Here is a 22118-nt window from a genome sequence, read left to right on the forward strand (position 1 = left end):
TTCATTTATTTGTAAATTATCTAAAAATGGTGTAGTAAAATAAAAAACATCGCTAGAAGCCAAGAACAAAAAAGGAAAAAATGAATTTGGTGGTAGAGACGAAATTATATAAATACAACCATTTTAGCTGAAAAACGGGTTCTCTTCTTTCAGTAGATTTTCCAAATGGGTCCGGACCCCCGACCCAAATGCAATCCCCCCTAATGGGCCTAGAAGACTTCTCGCAGCACCCACACTCACCTTCGACAAATTTCCCCTTTCCTTTCCGCAACGCTATACTTCTGTGCTAATAACTCTCAGTGACTCGGTCATTGCTCTTTCTGCTTCTTACTCCTCACGACTCGAACCTTTCCTCCGACGAAACATGAAATGAAGTGAAAATAAAATGGAACAAAGCCAGAGATCAATAACAGCATCAGCAGTAGCCTCGTCCTCAGCCTCAGCCTCCTCACGCGGTCACCAATTCCACCCAGCTCGAGCTGCCATTATCGATCTCTTCAACCTCTACTTAGGCGTAAATCATCGTTTTCATTCTTATTCTCAATTTTATCAATCACCTCCAAAAAAGCGAAAAGATTAGTCATTAATACTTCTTGATTTCCTTTTCGCAGCGAAGCAGCCGCCAAAAACCCGATGATTCAGCTCGCGAACCGCCGTGAGTTTTAAATTCGTTTTTCCTTCGAGGATTATTCTCTTATTATTATTATTAAAAAATCTGACTTTTTTTTTTCAGGAACAAGACCCAAAAGCGTGTTCTTGCTCTCAACAGAGAGCTTCCTCCTCCGAATGAGCAATTTCTCTTAGATTTCGAGCAACTTCATACCCAATTTCCGGTAAATATTCGTGCTTTACCATCGAATTACTTCTTTTTTTTGGTGTGCTCGTGTTTAACTGGTAAAAAAATATCGTGTTTTGATAATGTGACGTGTGTATGCTCTTACACTTCAGGATCAAGAGCAATTGCGTGCTGTTACAGAATCTGTACTTATAACTCTGGTTGTGCAATGTAGTAATCACGCCCCGCGGGCGGATTTTCTTCTATTTGCCCTACGGAGTTTATGTAGTATAGAGTACATTAACTGGGATAGTTTCTTGCCGAGTCTTCTTTCTTCAGTATCTACCACCGAATTGTCAGTCAGCCAGGCAGGTCAAGCAGTGCCAGCTGTTTCGTCCACTGGTTTAGCGCAGAATGGGATGCTTCCTTCTTCAAGCACAATCGCCAATTCGTCAATTTTTCAGTCTTTGAATCCTACATCCCCACTATCTTCTGTTCATGGCATTGGCTCTCCAGCCCCATTGGGGATGGAAGCTTCACCTTCTGTAGCTATGTCTCCGGTTAAATCATCTGATATTTCTGGTAATGGGCCACAATCTTCAGCAAGGGTCAATTTATTGATAAGGGACAGTGCCATGAGCAGTCTTCGCCAGCTATGTTGCAAGATTATTTTAACCGGACTTGAGTTTAATTTGAAGCCAGTGACTCATGCTGATATTTTCAACCATATGTTGAGCTGGCTGGTTAATTGGGATCAAAGACAACATGGTGTCGATGAATCTGATGGTGTGAAATCCTGGAGACCTGTCAAGGCTCTGATTGAATGGCTGCATAGTTGTTTGGATGTGATCTGGCTGCTGGTGGATGAGGATAAATGCCGAGTGCCCTTCTATGAATTATTGCGCAGTGGGTTGCAGTTTATAGAGAACATTCCTGATGACGAGGCCTTATTTACACTTATCTTGGAGATTCATAGGAGGCGAGATATGATGGCTATGCACATGCAAATGTTGGATCAACACCTTCACTGCCCCACATTTGGTACTCATCGGGTTTTATCTCCTACAATTCCTACTGTTTCAGTTGAAGCTGTGGCTAACTTGCGCTATTCACCAATCACATATCCAAGCGTGCTTGGAGAACCTTTGCATGGAGAGGTGATGTATTTTTCTAAGAACTCACTCTGGAACTTCGAAAAATTATACCTCATTCTAGTAAAATAGTATGGTTCTGGGTTATGCTATCCTTGAATAGCATCCTTTTGATGGCAGGACCTGTTATCACGGGGCCTTCCAAATACAGCCACCCTCAATGGTAGTCTGCTGGTGTGTGGGCTTATATCATTACTACTGTTTGCAATAGTGCATTTTTAATTGGATAACAAGAACCATTTTTTTCATGCCTTATAGAATTTCTTCAAATTATTCATAATCCAAAATTAGTTCAAGTTTCAACGAAGTGCATTATAGATGCTTTCCTGTTGGAATAATCATAAAGAGATCCTAATTTTCTTTTCGTTCATTGAACCAATACATGGTAGATATGCATCTTCCCATCATGATTTAGAAGTAGTGACATTTCGCAGTTGTGAAAGCAATGCTATATATAAAAACAAACCGTACAAAAATTGCATATAAACAGGCGTTGTTATTTCCCTTTTTATCCTCTACCAATCATTTAATAATTTTGAGACCCAAAATTCACCCCTTATGAGTTTCCACATCTGTCTGTTTGGAGTTTTAGTATGATTTGTTGTATGCGTAGCATTTTCTTTGTGAAAATGAATTTAATTTTGATCTCCAGAGACCTGTATTGTCTTATTGCACCTATTCTGTGCTTATTGTACTTGGATGCCGACACTAATTAGTGTAATCAGTTGAGGATATATAGACAGCGATGGTCACCATTTTCTTATTCATTTCTGTATATTTGGATTAAATTGAAAGCACTTGAAAAGAGATTATGAAAGTAGAGGGGTCGATATGTGAGGATATGATGCATTGAAGATTCATAAATGAATACTTTTGGAAAACAAGGAATGACCATAGTTATAATAGTGATGCTGTGTTGTGCCACAATGAGAATATGGGATAAAAGTAATTATGCAATCAGGTCACTTTTGAGTCATAAATAATGATTACTGCTGATTTTGTTCCCCATGTACACTACTATTGGTGAAGTTGAACCGCGAAGACATCAAATGGAATTACATATGGAAAGACTGGGACAATATATGTGCTATCTTTGTTTCAAAAAACCCTTTATCAAACATTCTGTTTTTGGTATATTATTAATTATCTAGACATATGTTGTTGGGGCCTGAAAGATGACTCTGCTTCCTTTTTTACCCACATGAAGATGATTGAGATAATGTATAACCTATCTTTGTTTCCTAAACTCCTCCATCTAACATTCTGTATCCTTGGGTATTTTATTAATTATCTAGACAAATGCTGCTGTTAAGGCCAGCATGGTGATTGTGGCTGCTCATTTTACTTATGATATTGGTGAATTTGAACTGTGAAGATATTAATAGACATTATATACAAAAATATTAGCATAGATATAAACCCTCTTCATTTCAGAAAATTCCAGCATTCTGTCTGGTTTTATATATTCTTGTATAAAAATTTCTTCTTCAGCAAGCTAAGATGCTTCAGAGATGGGCTGCTGCATCATTAACAATATGCTTTTAGAGTATTTTGAAGGAGATGTGATTCATGTGTGGAATTCCTGATCGAAAGATTCTGGATCTTATACCAAATTTGCTCGTGACCTGTTTGTGTGTGTGAATGAAGCTTGCATTGTCTAAAACATAGAACAAGAAGTACACCAGATAAGACATATAATAAAAATAGAAAATACAAGTTCGTTTTTAGTATACCCACTGTTTTGTGTAGTTCTCTTGTGCTTTAGAAAAGAAAGGACTGCAAAAAACCGGTGAAAGACTTTCGAAGTGAATGAAGCTAGTATTTTATTGTATATGTCGCAGAGCATCTTCCATGAGATCCTGTATCTAGGATTGGAGGATTGTGTTTTGTCTAGGATTCTCTGTTTTACCTTGTCAGCCTTAACAGGACAGTAAAATAATCATGTTTTTCTTGTGTCTTCACCTGGAAAGAAACATTCTGACATTGTAAGGTGAAATATCTTTTATTTGTTTCGTGTATGGAAAATATATCATCATTATAATTCTTATCTCTAAATATATTTTAAATATTGATTTATGGAGATTGTTCTTTATACAATGTTGCTTAAAAGTCAAATGGCTGCAAAGTTAACTACAGTTTTTAACAATTTGCACTTATGCTTGTGTCTACATATATGTTTATACATTTACATGTGCGCTGTTGGGCTGTATTTACCTTTCATTATTTCTTTAATTGCTTCTGGTTAAAAATTGGATAATTCTATATGCAGTTCGTTGCTTATACCATGATATTTTTGTTGGGCTTCAATTTTTCTGATGAGTTTTATCATTACACTCTTGTTTATCAAAAGTTTTACTCTATTTATATGGAAAGATATCTTTGTTATCAAAGTTATGAATTTGGTTTTGATTCACTTTTTACATGCCTTCTATTGTTTTTTGATGAATTAAAGTACATTTCCAAATTTTAGTGCATCCTTTCCCCATCCTTTAGCTCCTTTCAAAATTTGGTTTAAAAGCTGTCTAGTATTCCCCATGGTATATATGTTTTAACTCGAGCATGAATTTTTTAAATAAAAAAATTGAAGGATTATTTTTAAATAAAACATTTTTGTCAAATCATCGAATGCATGTCTGGGATGAACCAGCTAACTTGGAGCCTTGTACAGTGCGTGGAAGCTGTTATTCCCTCCTCCTTTCTTTAAGAGGTTTTCTTTATCTTATGTCTGAAAATGCAATGCTTTTAAGAAAATATTGTGTTTGTAATTGGGTAATTTTGTGCCTGTCAAATGCAAAAACACACGCATCTATCTACTACCGCCTGTGACATTGTTTTCTTTTAACCATTTAGGATCTTGCAAATTCTATTCAGAGGGGAAGTTTGGACTGGGAAAGAGCTTTGCGTTGTATAAGACATGCTCTTCGTACTACTCCATCACCTGACTGGTGGAAGCGTGTGCTTCTTGTGGCTTCATGCTATAGGAATCCTGCTCATGGGCCTACTCCTGGTGCTGTTTTCACTTCTAGCATGATTTGCGAGGCAACTATTGATAGAATTGTTGAACTGTTGAAGCTGACAAATTCAGGCAATTATTTATTCCTTTCATTTTTTTTACTTTCTTCTGTTCCTATATAATGTGCTCAAGGATCACTTACTGTTCATGATCTTTTCTTCATTGAATGTCTGGTAGGATTGTTCAACTGTTAAATTGCATATTTTCACCAGCAGAATTGAAAATGTAATAGCACAATTTTTAAGTAATATGAAGCAGTAAGCATGGTTGAGAAACTTGGTGGACATGTTTGTCACAGTAGCCCCACTACTTTTAATTGCACGAAAGCTGCTTATGTTTCTAATATGTTTAGTGTGTCTGGTTTAAAAATTGATTATAGCAAATTTTGAAATGCTTCTTTTTGTAGGATAATAATTCTTGTAATTTTCTTTTTCATTTGCAGAAATGAATTGTTGGCAGGAATGGCTTGTATTCTCTGATATCTTCTACTTTCTTGTGAAAAGTGGGTGCATAGATTTTATCGATTTTGTCGACAAACTGGTTTCAAGGCTAATAGAGGGTGATCAGCACATTGTTCGAACAAATCATGTTACTTGGCTGTTTGCACAAATTATTCGGATTGAGCTTGTGATGAATGCATTAAATACAGATGCTAGAAAGGTTGTTATTACCGTAAAATTCATTGCCTTATACTGCCTGGTGTAGTTTTGCATCTTTCTCACCATCATAATATATCTCAATGTTGTTTATTTTATCGATTTTGTGGACAAACTGGTTTCAAGGCTAATAGAGGATGATCAGCACATTGTTCGAACAAATCATGTTACTTGGCTGTTTGCACAAATTATTCGGATTGAGCTTGTGATGAATGCATTAAATACAGATGCTAGAAACGTTGTTGTTACCGTAAAATTCATTCATCTTTCTCACCGTCATAATATATCTCAACGTTGTTTATTCCTTGTCCAGTGCATTTACATTAGCTTCTTTCATCCTTGGTGAAATTTTATTGGCCTTAATTTGTAGCAGATTTATAGGTTCATGCTTAGGACTCTGGTTTGGTCATAATATTAGCCATAATCTTGGGGTCAACTTGTCACACTCAATCTTGGGCGTCACAATTTTGCTGGCAGGTAGAGACAACCCGGAAGGTTTTATCATTTCACAGGGAAGATCGAAGCTCTGATCCTAATAATCCTCAAAGCATCCTGCTTGATTATATTAGCAGTTGCCAAAACTTACGTATTTGGTCATTGAACACATCAACAAGGGAATGTTTAAATAGTGAACAGCTTCAGAAAGGAAAGCAAATAGATGAGTGGTGGAAGCAAGCAAGCAAAGGTAAATTTGTCTCACATATAAAATAGAAAAAAGAGCAGGTAAATTTCTTCCAATAGTAATTGCAGAATCGAACTGGTTTGATAATGTGGATCTTGCTGGTGGTTAGTATTAGAAAAATGCTTTAGTGTGAAGCACTCTTCTGCTTCTTTCAGTTTTCTACTTTACATTTTAAGGTAAATGCATGTTTTTTTTATCATCAGAATATATTGATTTTAGAAAACTGCTTGAATGTGCAGCACATTTTGTGGGCATGTGCTTTCACATACATATGCATGTGTGTGCTCACTTATTTTTGTTGATACTCTCCCAACAAAGACAGTAGCTGTTTCCAACAGGGGGGAAGGGACCTGTTCTTTCTTGATTTTTCACTTTTCACATTGCCATTCTCATGGAATGCATACTTTTCAACACTCATGCTTCTTACTAAACAATGCTAAGTATGAGGATTGGCACTTATTAAGTATCAAACAAATTTGTACTCATGTTTAAATTTGTTTGAATTTTCTTTTCAGGGGATCGGATGTTGGATTACATGAATATGGATGACAAATCAGTTGGAATGTTTTGGGTTGTATCCTACACCATGGCTCAGCCAGCTTCTGAAACAGTGGTGAACTGGTTATCCTCCGCTGGAGTTTCTGAATTATTAACTGGAACAAACATGCAGTCTAATGAGCGGTTAATGGTGATGAGGGAAGTAAGCCCTTTGCCGATGTCACTATTATCTGGACTTTCCATGAACCTATGTTTGAAGTTGGTGTTTCAAATGGAAGATTCTTTATTTGCTGGGCAGGTAATGCTTTTAGTGCTTGCTTATGTTGTAGTTGGCAACTTGGCGGCAGGATCCACTTTTATATGCTCCCTAAATGCATGCTTGCAAAATTGGTGCATAGTTCAAAAACCATTTGTCATTCAATGTAATTCTTGCACCATTACAGGCAAGATTTGGATCAGGTCAAAAGAACAAAGGCATAGCAAAAAAGAAAAGAAACCACCAAGTTTATATTATACAAATTGAAGCATTCAGTCTCATTTTGAACAAAGGCATGGCAAAAAGAAAAGAAATCACGAAGTTTTTATTATAAGGATTGAAGCATTCATTATCATTTCAGAAAGTAGCACCTAATGTTGTTGCGTAAATGGCATAGTGCTTTGTTCCCAGATCCCCAGATGGTTGTCCTAAAATATAAAAATGATAAAGAGCATCCTTACTGCTTCAGACAATTAATACAGATAGCAGAATGGGTTTCCTGTTATTAAGTTTTTGAGCTTTGTTTTGGAACACAAGGATGTGATGAAACAAGGGAAAAGATTATATAGGTGTTGAAGATCAGTTTATAATTAATTGTTTTATACAGTTCTAAGAAATGCTGAAGCCTTATCTTTTGTCATCGGGAACCTGTACATGGTCTTCTTAATTATTAGTTGCATAAATGACATTTACATATTTGTGTGTTTGAGAGGGGATTGTGTTTTATATTTGTTTCAGCTTTGGTTAATGTGGAGCTCAATCTTTATTTTAAGGGTGGTTTTCCTGGGATGTCTTTTATCTTGTTCTTTGTTTGCCTTTGAAGTTGATGGTTCAAGTAGAATGATTAGCAGAGGGTAAAAATAGAGAGTTAAGGGTATGATAATTGGTTGAGGATCTCATGAATCGTGTGTTCCAAAACCCGAGTGGATGGGTTCACAGCACGACAAACAATGTGACTTCCAACGGTCTACTTGTTTTGCTGATGATGCTATGTTTCTGTCTGATGATATGGAGAGGTTCTTGAAAATTGTCCTGATTACATATCTTTATGAAAGAGTTTTGTCTTGAAGATAAATTTCGTAGTGTGATTTATTAGGTATTCATGTACAAGGCTCTTTTCTATGTTGCTTCCTTGGTAATGCATGTTGGTCGAACTAACATTCTGTGCTTTCTGTGCTATGGCTGAAAGATCTGTAACTTGGAAGGCGGGTAGAAAGGGGAACATCTTTAGTCAGGAAACCCACTCTTAGTCAGCCTTATTTGTCTAACATCCATCTTCATAACTTCTTGTTATTTTATGATTCTTGTGGGGTGGCCCATGGTATTAAAAGTGCACCGTGGGATTCAAAATGGAAACTTAGTTTTAGTTCAAAATAAAGGTCCCTTGTCCAAAAGTAAAACTCAGAAAGAAACATTGTAACTAATGACAGCAATTGGCAAAAAGAGAATTGTTGATGATGTATGTTGCATTGGCCTCTGTAATAAAAGGGTAAATAAGTGCTACAACACGGTGCTTTGAAGAAGATTATATCTAATGGGTCTAGTTTATAAGTAGAGACTAGGCTATTTGAACTTTCTTCCTGTGATTTGCTCTTCTGGGAATGACTTGCCATAGCTGGGACTAAATGGTTTCTACTTTCCAATATAGATGTTGTGGACTACCTATCAGATGTCTGACAGTTTTGACATTTCTTTTAATGTGATCTAATGTTTGGTGCAGGTTGTTCCTAGCATTGCAATGGTTGAAACATATTGTCGATTGCTGCTCATCGCTCCTCATTCACTGTTTCGGTCACACTTCAGTGTATTTCTCTTTACCCTTGCTTCTGAAAGTATACCATTCCTTGCAGATAAATTCATCACAGTGATGCATTCACATGCATAGAAAAATACTAAAATCTCTCTTAAGCGCAATCATATAATATGCAAGCCTGTTTGGTGATTCTCGTGTAGATATCGGCATGAAATCACTGCTCTTATTTATATATTCTGTTACCTAGTAGCCTTGGTTATGAGCCCTCAAAAATATCAGGGGTAAAGTTTATTTGTGTTTGGTGAATAAAATGGTTTGAGATAAAATTTATAACTCCCAGATTCTCTCATTTACTTATACCTAGTGTTGGGACCTGAAAAAAACTCTTTTTTTATATAATTTTATGGAATGTCTAATGCTCTTTGAGTTTTTAAACCTCTACCAAACATGTTTGAAAATAGCTTTTTATATTCACTCTTACACCCTTAATCATTCCTCCCGTGATAAATACTTTCATAACAATTCATCTTCAATTTTAACCTTTTACCAAATTGACCCTTAGATTAAAAATTTGTCTGGTACTTGCAGTGCATGCTACAATTTCAAGTCAACTGATCTACATATAGGAAAGGAAAGCTGTTCTTTTGCATGTCATGTTTTGATGGATTGTGAACTGCCTGTGAGTGCTTAAAAAATTGGCTAGATGAACACATCAACCATTTTTCATGGAAAGCTTTTCATGCTATTATACTAATGTTAGTGCATTCCTTAAGGCTGACCAAATGATTTAAATGTCCGTGGATGCTGAATCTTTGTATGTCTCTGCTTAAGTTAATTGTTGTGCATTTTATCACATGTATATTTTGTGAGGTAATGTAATTTTAATGTGATGATGATGTACATTATAATTTCTTTGTAAAGCATTTGGCACAGAGGTATCAATCAATATTGAGCAAGCCTGGGGTGACTCTTTTGGTGCTAGAAATTGTGAACTATCGCTTGCTTCCACTTTACAGGTAATATCTGCCAACTGCATCCTGTGAAGCTATTCCTTTTCCTTTTCCTTCAAACTGGTGATAATTTGCTTAATGTATTGAAATTACTGAGGTTTGGGAATATATTTAAAGTCTGCGTCCAGATATTTCTGCTCAGAATCTTTTTAATTGTGGACAACCTCTACCTTCAGGGATTTTGTCTTTTCTTTGCTTCCCAAACATATGCCATGTCTTGTTTGGAAGTTAGGTTGCTTAATGTAGATAATATTTTAGAGTTTTATAGCTTTTGTTTGGGTTAATGGACCTTCAGATTATGCAAATAATAATTTCAAGATTTTTTTTCTTCCATGAATTTTTTTTTAAAACAAAAACTGTAAATCACACTTGTTCGTTACATTTTTTCTTAGGTATCAAGGGAAAAGCAAAACCTTAATGTATGATGTTACGAAAATAGTTTCTACTTTAAAGGGGAAACGAGGAGATCACCGTGTTTTTAGGTTGGCTGAAAACTTGTGCATGAACCTCATTTTATCACAAAGGGATTTTTTCTCAGTGAAGAGAGAAGGGAAGGTAAAAGACTATCATTTTTAAACTGAAGATTTTCTGTTGTAGCTTGTGTTCCTTCTTTTTTTGTTAGTATCTGAAAAATCTAAGATTTGTTTAATATTTTGCAGGGCCCCACTGAATTTACTGAAACTTTGAATCGTGTAACTATAGTCACTCTTGCCATCATCATAAAAACACGTGGAATTGCTGACGCTGATCACATCCTTTATCTTCAAACTATGTTAGAACAGATATTGGCAACAAGTCAACATACATGGTCAAAAAAAACATTAAGCTACTTCCCTCCTCTTCTTCGTGAGGCCTTGATTGGGAGGATGGATAAAAGGGGTTTGGCTATTAAAGCTTGGCAACAGGTCAATTATTGCAAGCCATTTTTTTTCAATTCTTTCATTATGTTACTTCTTTCATGTTTTGCTGATTGGCATTCTTTGTTGAGGATGGAAGTCTAGAATCAGATAACTAGATGGATGTATTGATCTAGTGGGATGCAAGTCTGAGATTTGACTGGTACATGTGACTGGAGGACTATCCATGTGCATCTCAAGACTTGAAAATGGATCAAGGTTCCTCATTGTGCTAAAAGAAATCTGACACCTGGGTAGATTTAGGAGGGGGGGTGTAATTTGCTATGTGCAGTTTATTTTATCATCTTCATTCTAATAATGGATCAGGGAAGCATATCGGCAAAGTTGACATGATTTGAGAATGGATCCTTGCATAAGTAGGTGTTATATTTTAAATAAGCACCTTAGCAGTCTGGTTTAGTTAACTTGATTTAAGGATTTTCATTCAAAGGAGACAAATGTAGCATGATATTCATGGGTATTTTTGTGGTTTTCAGATTTGGTCAGAGTTAGCAGATATTCAATAATGAATTTAGTCTATCCTGTTTCAATTTAGTATCATTGAGGTTTTCTTTAACAATTAAGAAGCCTTATTGGTTTGGGAATTATTTTTGTTTATTTTTGTTTTCTTTATTGGATGAAGATTTATCTTGTTTAATTGGGATTCTTTTTACTTATATTTTAGCCAGTCCTGTACCATTAAAGCATTAAAGAGAGACTATTTCAATTAAGTTTCTTTGCACGTGTACTTTTCTTTACGGTTGACAATCCAATAGAACAGTACATAAGATTTTCATAAAGACTAATATAATTCTATCATTAATTTTTTATGAAATAAAGGGAAAGGAAATGATTTGTTTTTTTTATTTTTTATTTTTCATCGTCATCTTCTTTTCTGTGGTCCATGGGAGGGCCTATTGGGCTTTGGACAGGGAGTACTCGAGTAACCTCCCTTTTCCCTTAAATCTCCACATTCCTTTGAAGGAGAACACCAGAGCTTCAAGTTAGAAATGCAAAGTTTTAACTTGCAAGTTTGCATTACTCTTAATCGGAGAGTTTAACCTTGTGAAATGATTTTAGATTTGATTATTTCCATGCCTGCTGCTCAGATTGCTTGGCAATTCAGTCAGTGTTATAATGCCCAGTGTTTTTGCAGGCAGAAACAACAGTGATTAACCAATGTACCCAGCTGATCTCACTTTCAGCTGATCCTACTTATGTGATGACATATATCAATCATAGTTTCCCCCAACACCGACAATATCTATGTGCTGGTGCATGGATACTGATGCAGGGACACCCTGAAAACATCAATAGTGGAAATCTGGTATTGACTACATTCTTCTAATCTGTTTGTTGGGAAAACATCATTAGCACAAGGGATTGTTCCTATAGAAATCATCATTTCTGGACAGCTTTATCTTTCTGTGATTTCTTTTAAAAGACCCCTGACTAATTATGTGTTGGTGGATGGAGTTCAGGCACGTGTTTTGAGAGAATTTTCCCCTGAAGAAGTGACACTGAATATATACACAATGGTGGATGTTCTACTTCATCACATTCATGTGGAACTTCAGCATGGGCATGCCTTACAGGTTTGCATCTTCTGCCCTGGTTATTCTTGCAAATTGTATGCACTAACAGCTCTTATTTGTTGTGCTAGTTCATTTAGTGCCTGTTTGTTCCCTTTGTTTTCCTAGGACCTTTTATTGAAAACTTGTGCAAACCTTGCCTTTTTCATTTGGACTCATGAGTTGCTGCCGTTGGATATCTTGCTTCTGGCACTTACTGACCGTGATGATGATCCCCATGCTTTGCGTATTGTGGTATGCTTTTCTGCACAATTTGATCTTGTATATGCACATTTCTTAATCCTTTTCTTTTGTGTGCACACATGCACCATCAAACATGACATAATCGATGTAGTGTTTGAAGGATGATTAGTATAGCAATTACTGTTGCTTTAATCAACAGAGAATCTGATTACTGTCTGGGAAATAAGACTTGGGGAAATTATGATTTTGTGGTTTGGGTCAGAGGGGAAAGTCTCGGGACAGATTTGGAGGTGCAAGATTGAAGACTTGTTAAAAAGCAAACATGATTTTCTGGTCAGCGACTGCCTTAAGGTTTTAAGGCTCCAGGTTGAGGGTTTGCACTATGAGAACGATCTTGGTATATGGAGACAGTGAATCCATTAAGAGGATTCTAATGGTAGAGTTATTCATCCAACTGCTGCTTTGACAGCTTTTATTCTGGTTTTTATGCAAACCAGCAGCCACTTACATAAACTTACAAGTAGTATATAAGAGAAGAACGAGACTTGCTCAATTTTGTGTGCTTTGGTAAGGAAAAAACTTTCAAGAGCGTTTATTTTAAAGCCAAATGCCTGTTGTGCGATTAGCTTGGCACTTGTTATAATATGCTAAGGTTGCTACGTCTTCAGTGACACAGTTTCCTTGAAGGCAACTTTTGGCACGTAAACATAACTTCTCGTGCATAACCATTCAAACATAGTTTTGATGTTTATTGTTCTTGCACTGACACTGAAATGCATCATAATGCATGTTTCAGATTAGCTTGCTTGATAGGCAGGAACTTCAATCAAGAGTGAAACTATTTTGTATGAATCGTGTGCGTCCTGATCATTGGATTCTCTCAGGACTGTTCAAGCGTCTTGATTTGCCAAAGGCACTTGGAAATCACCTATCATGGAAGGACAGGTAAAGACTTCTAGATTATGTGTTTCTACATGGAATTTTATTCTGTTATGTGAAATTACAAGACTCATGATAATTTAGAGCATTGGTAGTTGATTGATGTCTCTAGCAATTTAGGAAGCATAGATACTCCAAAATGCTTACTGTAAATGCATCAAGCTCTTTTAGATATGGATATGCACCTGATACAGCACGATATGTATTGGATACAGGGTATAAGAAAGAATAATAAAAAGATAGTTCAATCTTGATTATGTTTTGGCTTAAAGGGAATAATGCAATGCTGAAATTTCATTGGAATACAAGAATCACAGCTTCCTTAACACTGTTTGCTATAAGCTCTGTAGGTATCCCACATTTTTTGATGACATTGCGGCACGCTTGCTTCCAGTCATCCCATTAATTGTTTATAGACTTCTTGAGAATGATGCTGTAGATCCAGCAGACAGAGTTCTGGCCATGTATTCTCCACTTTTAGAATATCACCCCTTAAGATTCACATTTGTTCGTGATATACTTGCCTACTTCTATGGTCATCTTCCTGGAAAGCTCGTTGTGCGGATACTGAATGTACTTGATCTTAGTAAGGTATTTATAGCTTCTCTTCCCTTCCTGTTATTATTTTCTTTCTTCTTTGTTTCCTCGTTTCAAGTCTTTGGAATGCTATTTTCTTTTTTCTGTATGTTTCTTTGTTGATTATAAACTTGTCACAGATCCCATTTTCTGAGTCATTCCCACAGCACATTAGCTCACCAAACCCTGTCATCTGCCCGCCCCCAGAGTATTTTGCAACTCTTTTGTTAGGGCTTGTGAATAATGTGATACCCCCACTAAATACCAACTCAAAGTATGGATCAGTTGGAGATGCTTCAAATAATTCAGGGCGCAATCCACATACCAAGACATCAGCAGCCTCTCAGTCTGGGCCAACAAATGCTTCTGAGGGTCAGAAGGCGTTCTATCAAATCCAGGATCCTGGAACTCATACTCAACTGGTTCTAGAAACAGCTGTCATAGAATTGCTCTCACTTCCAGTAGCTGCATCCCAAATTATCCCCTCTCTAGTTCAGATTGTTGTTAATATACAACCGACTCTAATTCAATCCAGCAATGGAGCTCCAAATTGTGTTGGACAAGGATCAGTTTTGCCAACATCACCTTCTGGGGGAAGTACTGATTCACTGGGTGGAAGCAGATCAACCCCTTCAGTTTCAGGAATCAATACTTCAAATTTTGTTCTACGAAGTGGTTATACTTGCCAACAACTTTCTTGCTTGTTGATCCAAGCTTGCGGTCTCTTACTAGCTCAGCTCCCTCCTGATTTTCATGTGCAACTTTATATGGAGGCATCGCGTATAATAAAAGAGTGTTGGTGGCTTACTGATAGCAAAAGGTCACTTGGGGAACTAGACTCTGCTGTTGGCTATGCATTGTTGGATCCAACATGGGCTGCTCAAGACAACACCTCAACAGCAATCGGTATGCTATTTAATTTCTTCTCTAGTGCTGTTCATCATTTTCTCTTGTTATTCTCAACATTCCCAGATGCCCAAATTTTCACAAGTTACAGCAATTGGTATGCTATTTAATTTTTCCTCTAGTCATGTTCATCCTTTTCTCTTGTTATTCTCAACATGCTCAGGTGCCCAAATTTTCATATTTATGCTAATTATTTAATTAAAATGTTGTTGAATTCAGGACTTTCCTAAATTCTGTAAACTTGAGCCCCATCTATCTTTTAACTGTGCAAAACTTGTATGATTAGAAAGGATTGATGACCATGGCTGACTTTTGCTGATGACTCTAAAGCAAGCCATCTTGTTAATTCTGCAGACTAAGTCATGTTATATCAACAACACACAATGAGATACGTTTACATAACGTCTTGGAGACAATACCGGAATTGCATCTCGAGTTTGGTGATAGTTTAGTTTATGCTTTGGTCCGTTTAGTGAACCTAGAAGCCAATACTGCTACCATGTGAGGGGAGATGACAGGGCGTGTTAAGAGAGTGGTAGTAGAGGTACCAAATGAATCCAAGGTTGTAGACCTTACCCTCAAGGGTCCTCGTGATGTAGGACATGATTATAGAAACAGAGGAAATAAGGAGAAGAGGAGAAGGAAGGGGCAAAGCAAGTGAGGAAAGTATGAGAGTGGATACAAAAGAGGAGGAGGGTTTGTGCATACTTACCCTCATCATGGATGAGCTAATCAGTCACATACAAGCTGATGTACCATGGTGTGTGCTTTGTCGACAATGTTGTGAATTGATAGTGTAGGAGTCATCCAAAAGATGGAGTTATGGAGGAATACTCTTGAAAGTCAAGGTTCTTAGTGAATTAGAAGTAGGATGAAGTATATGCACTGCAAGTTTTGCTCTTGTAAAAGGAATGAAGGAGATGTTAGATTGGATGGAATTGAAATACGGTCAGTTTAGGTGTTTGGGTTGTATCCTCCATTCAGAGAAGTCAATGAGGATGTAACTCATGGAATAAAAGCAAGGAGGTTGGAGTGGAGTCGTCTCAAGGGTGTGTTATGCCAGCGTAATACCTCTTATAAAGTGAAAGTTAAAGTTCTATAGAATGGTGGTGAAGCTAACCATGCTGTATGGAAATGAATGTTGGAAATAAAAGCAACAGAGTACCCTTAGATGAGCGTGGTAGAGATTTGAGAGTGGTGAGACAAGAATGGACAAGATTGGAAATGAACATGCAGCCACATATTGGAGATAAAATGAGAAGGGTTGACTAAGATGGTTTGGTCATGCCCAATGTAGGTTGCCAAAGGTCCCAAATCAGAGGAATTATTAGGGACTGTAAAAGGAAGGAAAAGAGGAAGAGGAAGATTTGAGATAATGGGATGGAAGTGATGCTGAGAGATCTAAACTCTTGATGCGGAGGCAGATTTGATTTATGATTAAGCTGAATGGTACTGAAAGAACCATATAGCTATCCCAATTAGTTTGGGGTTAAGGCTTTGTTGTTGTTGTTGTTGTTGTTGTTTGTAGGACCCTTGAATGTTGCTGACATTATGCTTGTGGTGGGTTGGTAAGGAAACACAGGCTAGAGGAATGCAATCTGTATTTCGTTGTTGTTACGAAGGTCCAAACTTCAAAGTTTTCTTCTTGTACTTGCCCTTTAAATCTTAGCTTTCTTAGCAAATGTTTTCATATCTTTAGCAGTCATTTCCCTGTTATGAGCTCGTCTTATGCCAGCATGTAATTCCCAATCAGGTATTATGATTATTATCATTAAATGCGAGTATCCCAGATATATGCCAGTCGTATCATGTGACTTCAAAATTATTACTTTCTTATTTCAAAAATGACACCCATATTTCTTAGATGGTTGGAACTGGAAGGCATGCATTCTTTCATCTAAATCTGTCATCATTGCCTATTTTATGTTTTATACATCAAGTACTTGTGTCTTGTGCTCTGATTCTGTGTTATAAATATTGTATTGCCAGGTAACATAATTGCCCTGCTGCATTCTTTCTTTAGCAACCTCCCACAGGAATGGCTAGAAGGAACACATGTTATCATTAAACATCTCAGGCCAATAACATCAGTTGCAATGTTGAGGATAGCATTCCGTATAATGGGTCCATTGCTCCCAAGACTTGCCAACTCTCACACGCTCTTCAATAAGGTATAAAAGGCTACTTGTTAGTTTTTATCTCTTAAATGCTTGCAAGGTGTGATTGCAATTATGGCATGCCCCAGACAATTCATATTGTCTGGTTTAGTATGTGATGAACTTGTCCAGTCATGCTTGAATGGTTGTACCATGCATTTATTGAGTTGTTAAATCCACAAAATTTGTAACTAGGCACTAGGCAATAAGCTGAAAATTGCTGGAGCTTAACTTTTTCGGTGCCATATCTTATCACTAAAGTCATAATGCATTATGACAACTTAGGATTAATGTCCACAAAAGATTTGTGTGAGCTAGGGTTCGTTTTTGTTGAATTAGGGTTGTATAGGATTTTTGTAGATGAAATAGGATGGAAATCAGACTGTTAACAGTAACACAGGGATTGTAGCAGCGAACTTCAAGCAAGAAGGGATGATAGGCAATAATAGAAGAACATGAGTAGAAGAAGACCTCTTGGTTCCTAGACATCAAAATAACCTTAAAACACATTTTTATTGCTTACTTCAGCTGCAAGGTAAACAACATGATTCTGTAGTTCTTTTCAGTCTATTGATGTGATTTCTTTATCAAAAGAAGAAGGAATAATAAGATATATGCATAACATGTCCTAGCATGACTAGGTAAGCAATAAATAGGAATATAAACCATTAAGATGAAAACACCAAGTTCCTTAGTAAGGCCAGGACCTTCTGCTGAATCAAATTTCAAATATCTTTCATGGAATGATGCAGAACTTATAATTCTGCCCTGCTTACAAAAATCACCTATGACTTGGAACTTTAAACCCCAAGCCAAGAAATCTCCACTTCTCGTATGAATAACTAATTTATTGAGGCTTGGATTTCCAAGGAGAGATTTTTTTTAGTTTTAAAACATAGCTACTCCATCGACTTCTGTTGAGCTGACAAGTTGATAGTGTGAACTATATTTCGATAACTGCATAGATATAGAATAATATGAGGTGCATCTTGAATTTGTTGATTAACTTGCCCTGTGAAGTGACAAGATAAATTCAACAGAAAAGAAGAAAGAAAGAAAAGAATAGAGGGTAGCTGAGGGTAGCTTGATGGTAGCTGAGGGATTGGACTGATGAGCCTTGACCAGTCCTTTTTATCCTCTTAATTTTGCAAATCATGTCTTAAGTTTTTAGATAGAAATTAGAAGGTGATTATGTAAACCTGAATCAGATGGAAGTGAGTAGAAGATGCTGATTAATGGTTGTCAACAGAGGATGAACTATGGAGAAATGAGGGGAAAACATTTGTTAGGAAGATGACTTTCTATGTGTAACAACCATCACGTACTGCTCTAAGTTTTCTGAAAACACCAAACCCTAATTTAATAACAGGCTCTAGTGTATTTGGTGCATCATTTACTTTCATACTAATATACTTTATCTGATCTGGTCTAGATGAGAGTGGTTGTTGCTGTTAATTGTTTTGTAAAGACAAGACACTGTTGATATTCATGACTGCCGAAGGTAAACATGTATAAAATTCTTAGCGCATAAAAAAATAGAGAGCAACTAGTTTATAGGTCTCTGCTACGTTGTGGGTCAAATAAAAAAAAATTGGATGTAACAAAAAATGTCCTAGCTAAAGAGAACAAGTTGGCATTGTTATTAAACCCGACTCAGCGAGTCAATCTCGAAACCTCTCAACCCAACTCCTTATCGGGTTCATGTTTAAATTAATAGTGTGAGTTTCATTGACTTAGTTGGTCTAAAGGCAACATGGCTAACCATTAAAAAAAGTCCTATGATGAAAATGAGGAAAAAAAAGAGATGCAATTGACAAGAGAAAAAACCTTTCGACCCAACTCCTTGCATGGTCTCGGTTTAAATTAGTTAGTGTGGGAGTTGACCTAACATGATCCAATCGACTTGGCCAATTCAAAGGCAACTTGGTCGACCGGTAAAAAGAAGTTTAAGTATAAAATTGAAAAAAAAATAAAAGATGAAATTGACAGGGACAAAAACTCGACCCATCTCCATATCTAAATTGGGTTTAAAATTAAACCGTGTAGCGGTTTCCTTGACATGATCCAGTTAACTTGGTTAGTCTAAAAATAACCCAAAAGATTATAAAAATAAAGTCTGAAGATGAAATTGAAAGAAAAAAAAGAGGCTAAATTGATTTTAAAAAAAAAGGGTAATATATTAGAAGGGTAATATGATAGAGATAGGTATGATAGTGAAGCTCCAATTTAGAAGGGTAATATTCATGCGCAAAAGCAATGGAATCTATGTGATGTTGTCTTAGTTCTTGCATCTTTTCATTATATCACGAAGGGGGATGATAAAAAAATGCAATGATTGTCACCTGAATCTGTCAAACTCAATGTGCCCAAGGGAAAGAAAACCCATTTATAGTTATAAGGGAATAATTTCAGCTTCTAATGACATTATCACTTTAGGCATCGTGCAATTTTCCTTTTTATTTTCTATTTGGTTTTTGAAGAGAGAAACTTTTGTTTGTTTCATTTATCTCATACATGGATATACTGTATATATTCTCTTTTGCACTTATGAAGAGGAACAGGAGAAAAAAAAGCAAGAACTATGTGAATATGAACGCGAGAATATTGCCTTTTGAAACTATTTTCGTTGTCCTGGGAAGTCAATTAACATTTTTTAGAAACCAGAGTTTCACAATGAGAACATTGACTTCTGAATATTTTCTGATTGGTTTGAATTTATGTTTGATTTTCCATGACCATCATTTCAGACCCTCTCATTGCTTTTAAATACAATGGTCGATGTTTTTGGGAGGAATTCACAGACATCAACTGCAGTTGAAGCATCAGAAATTGCAGATCTCGTTGACTTTCTGTGAGTATTCGCTATTTGGAACTTCCATTTATATGATTTGAAATTCCATATATTCGAAGAACTTACATTGACAAAACTCGTGTACGTCAGCCATCACGTTGTCCATTATGAAGGGCAGGGAGGTCCTGTCCAGGCTAACAGCAAGCCTAAAGCAGAGGTTCTTGCCCTTTGTGGGAGGGCGGCAGAAAGTCTACGTCCAGATTTGCAACATCTTCTTTCTCACTTGAAACCCGATATGAATTCTTCTATATATGCTGCCACTCATCCAAAGTTGGTCCAGAATCCCCCATGACCTTTGGGTTTCCCTAGCCGATCATGAGATGGCAATGCCCTCTGAACAAAGATCGTTATAGAATTGAACAAACTCTGTATCTCCGGGGCTCTTTGTACTGCAGATTTTACTGCTTTGTGTTGCCTTGAAATAAGATATGTAAAAGAGTAATGATGAGAATCACTAGGTACTCTCAACTGCTTCCAACCCTGACCGTGATGGCAAAGACATTCCAGTTTTAAGGGTACTGCTCCGCTGATTTGGTGCAGGAAAGCATCCACCAGCATCCATGACGATAAAAGGAGAATTATCCATTAAGAGCTGTGGAGCAGATGCTGTACATCACTGTAAATAGCTGCCGCGCCAATTGCATCCAAGGTATCTGTAGGTCAAGAGGTGATGACATAATTGTTCCAACCAGTTGTTAGCTTATGATTATAAATATCGGAAAGCAGTGGAATTTGATCATCGCGCGCGAAAGGAGTGTTGACTTGAATTAAAAATTTGTGGAAGTGTCAAATTTTAATCACATCCTGCACAAGGCTTAAAGGGCATCTCAGAGGAAGGGGGGAAATAGGAAAAAGAAAATGAAAGCCATAAACGTTCTTTTGACTGTTGCAATAAACTAAAAATCTTCCCAGCATTAACCAAATCGTCCCCCCGCGAAAAAAAATATATCCAAGTTATTAAATAAATATTATTTTAAATATTTTGATTAATTGATGTTAAGAAATTATAGAAATGCTAAAAAAATAATTTTAATACATTTTTAATTAAAAAATAATTATGTAAAACATCACCTTTGGATTTATTTATTTTTCCTAACAAAGGGCCTTGATCAAAATACTAAAATTAATTTCATTAGGCAAAACCCCATGTTTAGCCTTACAGTTCAGCACAGAACCTACTAGATCGTAACTTTTATAATGTACAAAAACATTCAATAATCTAATAGAGGGTTCCGTGTTAAATTCTTCTTTTATTTCGCGTAAGTGTTTCCTTGCGCGGTGAAGACTTGGAGGGCGAGGTCCAGGTTTTCTTGGTGTGATCCTGGAGATTAGGCGTTTTGGATAGAGGCGTTGAGGCCAGGGATTTATTGGGGGTTTAACCGTGTAGGAGTTGGATTCAGGGAGGATTGGGATTCCAGGAGCGGCAGCGGATAGAGTACGAAGGCGAATTTTGATGTTGAGGAGGGTAATACTGGGATTCTTGAAGATCTGGGACCGATAATACCTGAATTGATGGAAGATGGTTCTAGATTGATGGAAGCTTATGATTTGGTAAGTGGCGGCAGCGGTGGAGGAGGAGGACGAATAGATTGAAGCTTCAGATGATTGGAGTTGAGTCTTCAGGTTTTGACGTTTAGATTAAAGGCTAAAGAGTTTGTTCAAGTGTTTATTTTGAATGTTTTGCAGGTTTTCCGAAAAAATGGGGGAAGGATTTGTGGATTTGCTTGGAAAAAAAATTATATATATATAGCTAAATTTGCAGATGTATTTTAAATTTTAATTCCAATTTAATATGCAGAGTTTTTCTGAACATATATATATATAAATGAAATACTCATATTGCTTCTCAAATGGAGCGCTGTGCATTCTCCTATATCCATTTTTTGTAGTAAAAAAAAAAAAACAATGTGGAGGCCAAACAAGGACGCTATCATGGCATAGAAGAAAAGGAAAAATTTTCTTTCTTTTTTTAATTTTTTTTTCTGAAGGTGAAATTTTAAAATTGGAAAGCGTATAATCTTTAGAGTTTGTTAGATGTAGAATAAAAGGCCACGAATCTTCATCTCAACTTCAAACACGATATATGAGATAGTCTAAGTAATTATTTTGGTGTTGCAACTTGTTTTTAAAATATTTTTTTGTATAGAAATATATTAAAATAATTTTTTTATATATTTTTTTATAATTTTAATATATTAATATTAAAAATAAAAAATAAAAAATAA

The 22118-nt window shown here is 36.4% G+C and overlaps 1 protein-coding gene across 1 annotated transcript; it reads left to right on the top strand.

Annotated features, from left to right (window-relative positions):
* Positions 1-244: 244 nt before the first annotated feature.
* Positions 245-20695, top strand: LOC118061164 (mediator of RNA polymerase II transcription subunit 23). Its single transcript, XM_035074558.2, has 21 exons — positions 245-514; positions 612-655; positions 734-833; positions 949-1932; positions 4777-5011; positions 5382-5599; positions 6073-6280; positions 6793-7073; positions 8752-8835; positions 9706-9800; positions 10187-10349; positions 10454-10699; positions 11847-12017; positions 12172-12285; positions 12391-12516; positions 13262-13410; positions 13755-13995; positions 14121-14886; positions 16876-17057; positions 19790-19893; positions 19984-20695. Exons 1-21 carry the CDS (start codon positions 386-388, stop codon positions 20183-20185), a joined length of 4842 nt encoding a protein of 1613 aa, XP_034930449.1. The 5' UTR covers positions 245-385; the 3' UTR covers positions 20186-20695.
* The last annotated feature ends 1423 nt before the right edge of the window (positions 20696-22118 follow it).

Source organism: Populus alba, chromosome 8, assembly GCF_005239225.2.
Source record: "Populus alba chromosome 8, ASM523922v2, whole genome shotgun sequence".
In the NCBI taxonomy this organism is placed as follows: Eukaryota; Viridiplantae; Streptophyta; class Magnoliopsida; order Malpighiales; family Salicaceae; genus Populus; species Populus alba.

Excerpts from the sequence above, each read along its gene's own strand:
- LOC118061164 (XM_035074558.2), top strand. The coding sequence starts at position 386 with ATGGAACAAAGCCAGAGATCAATAACAGCATCAGCAGTAGCCTCGTCC. Across the intron at positions 6,281-6,792 it reads GTGGAAGCAAGCAAGCAAAG|GGGATCGGATGTTGGATTAC; the intron begins GTAAATTTGTCT and ends TTTTCTTTTCAG. Across the intron at positions 12,286-12,390 it reads AGCATGGGCATGCCTTACAG|GACCTTTTATTGAAAACTTG; the intron begins GTTTGCATCTTC and ends TTGTTTTCCTAG.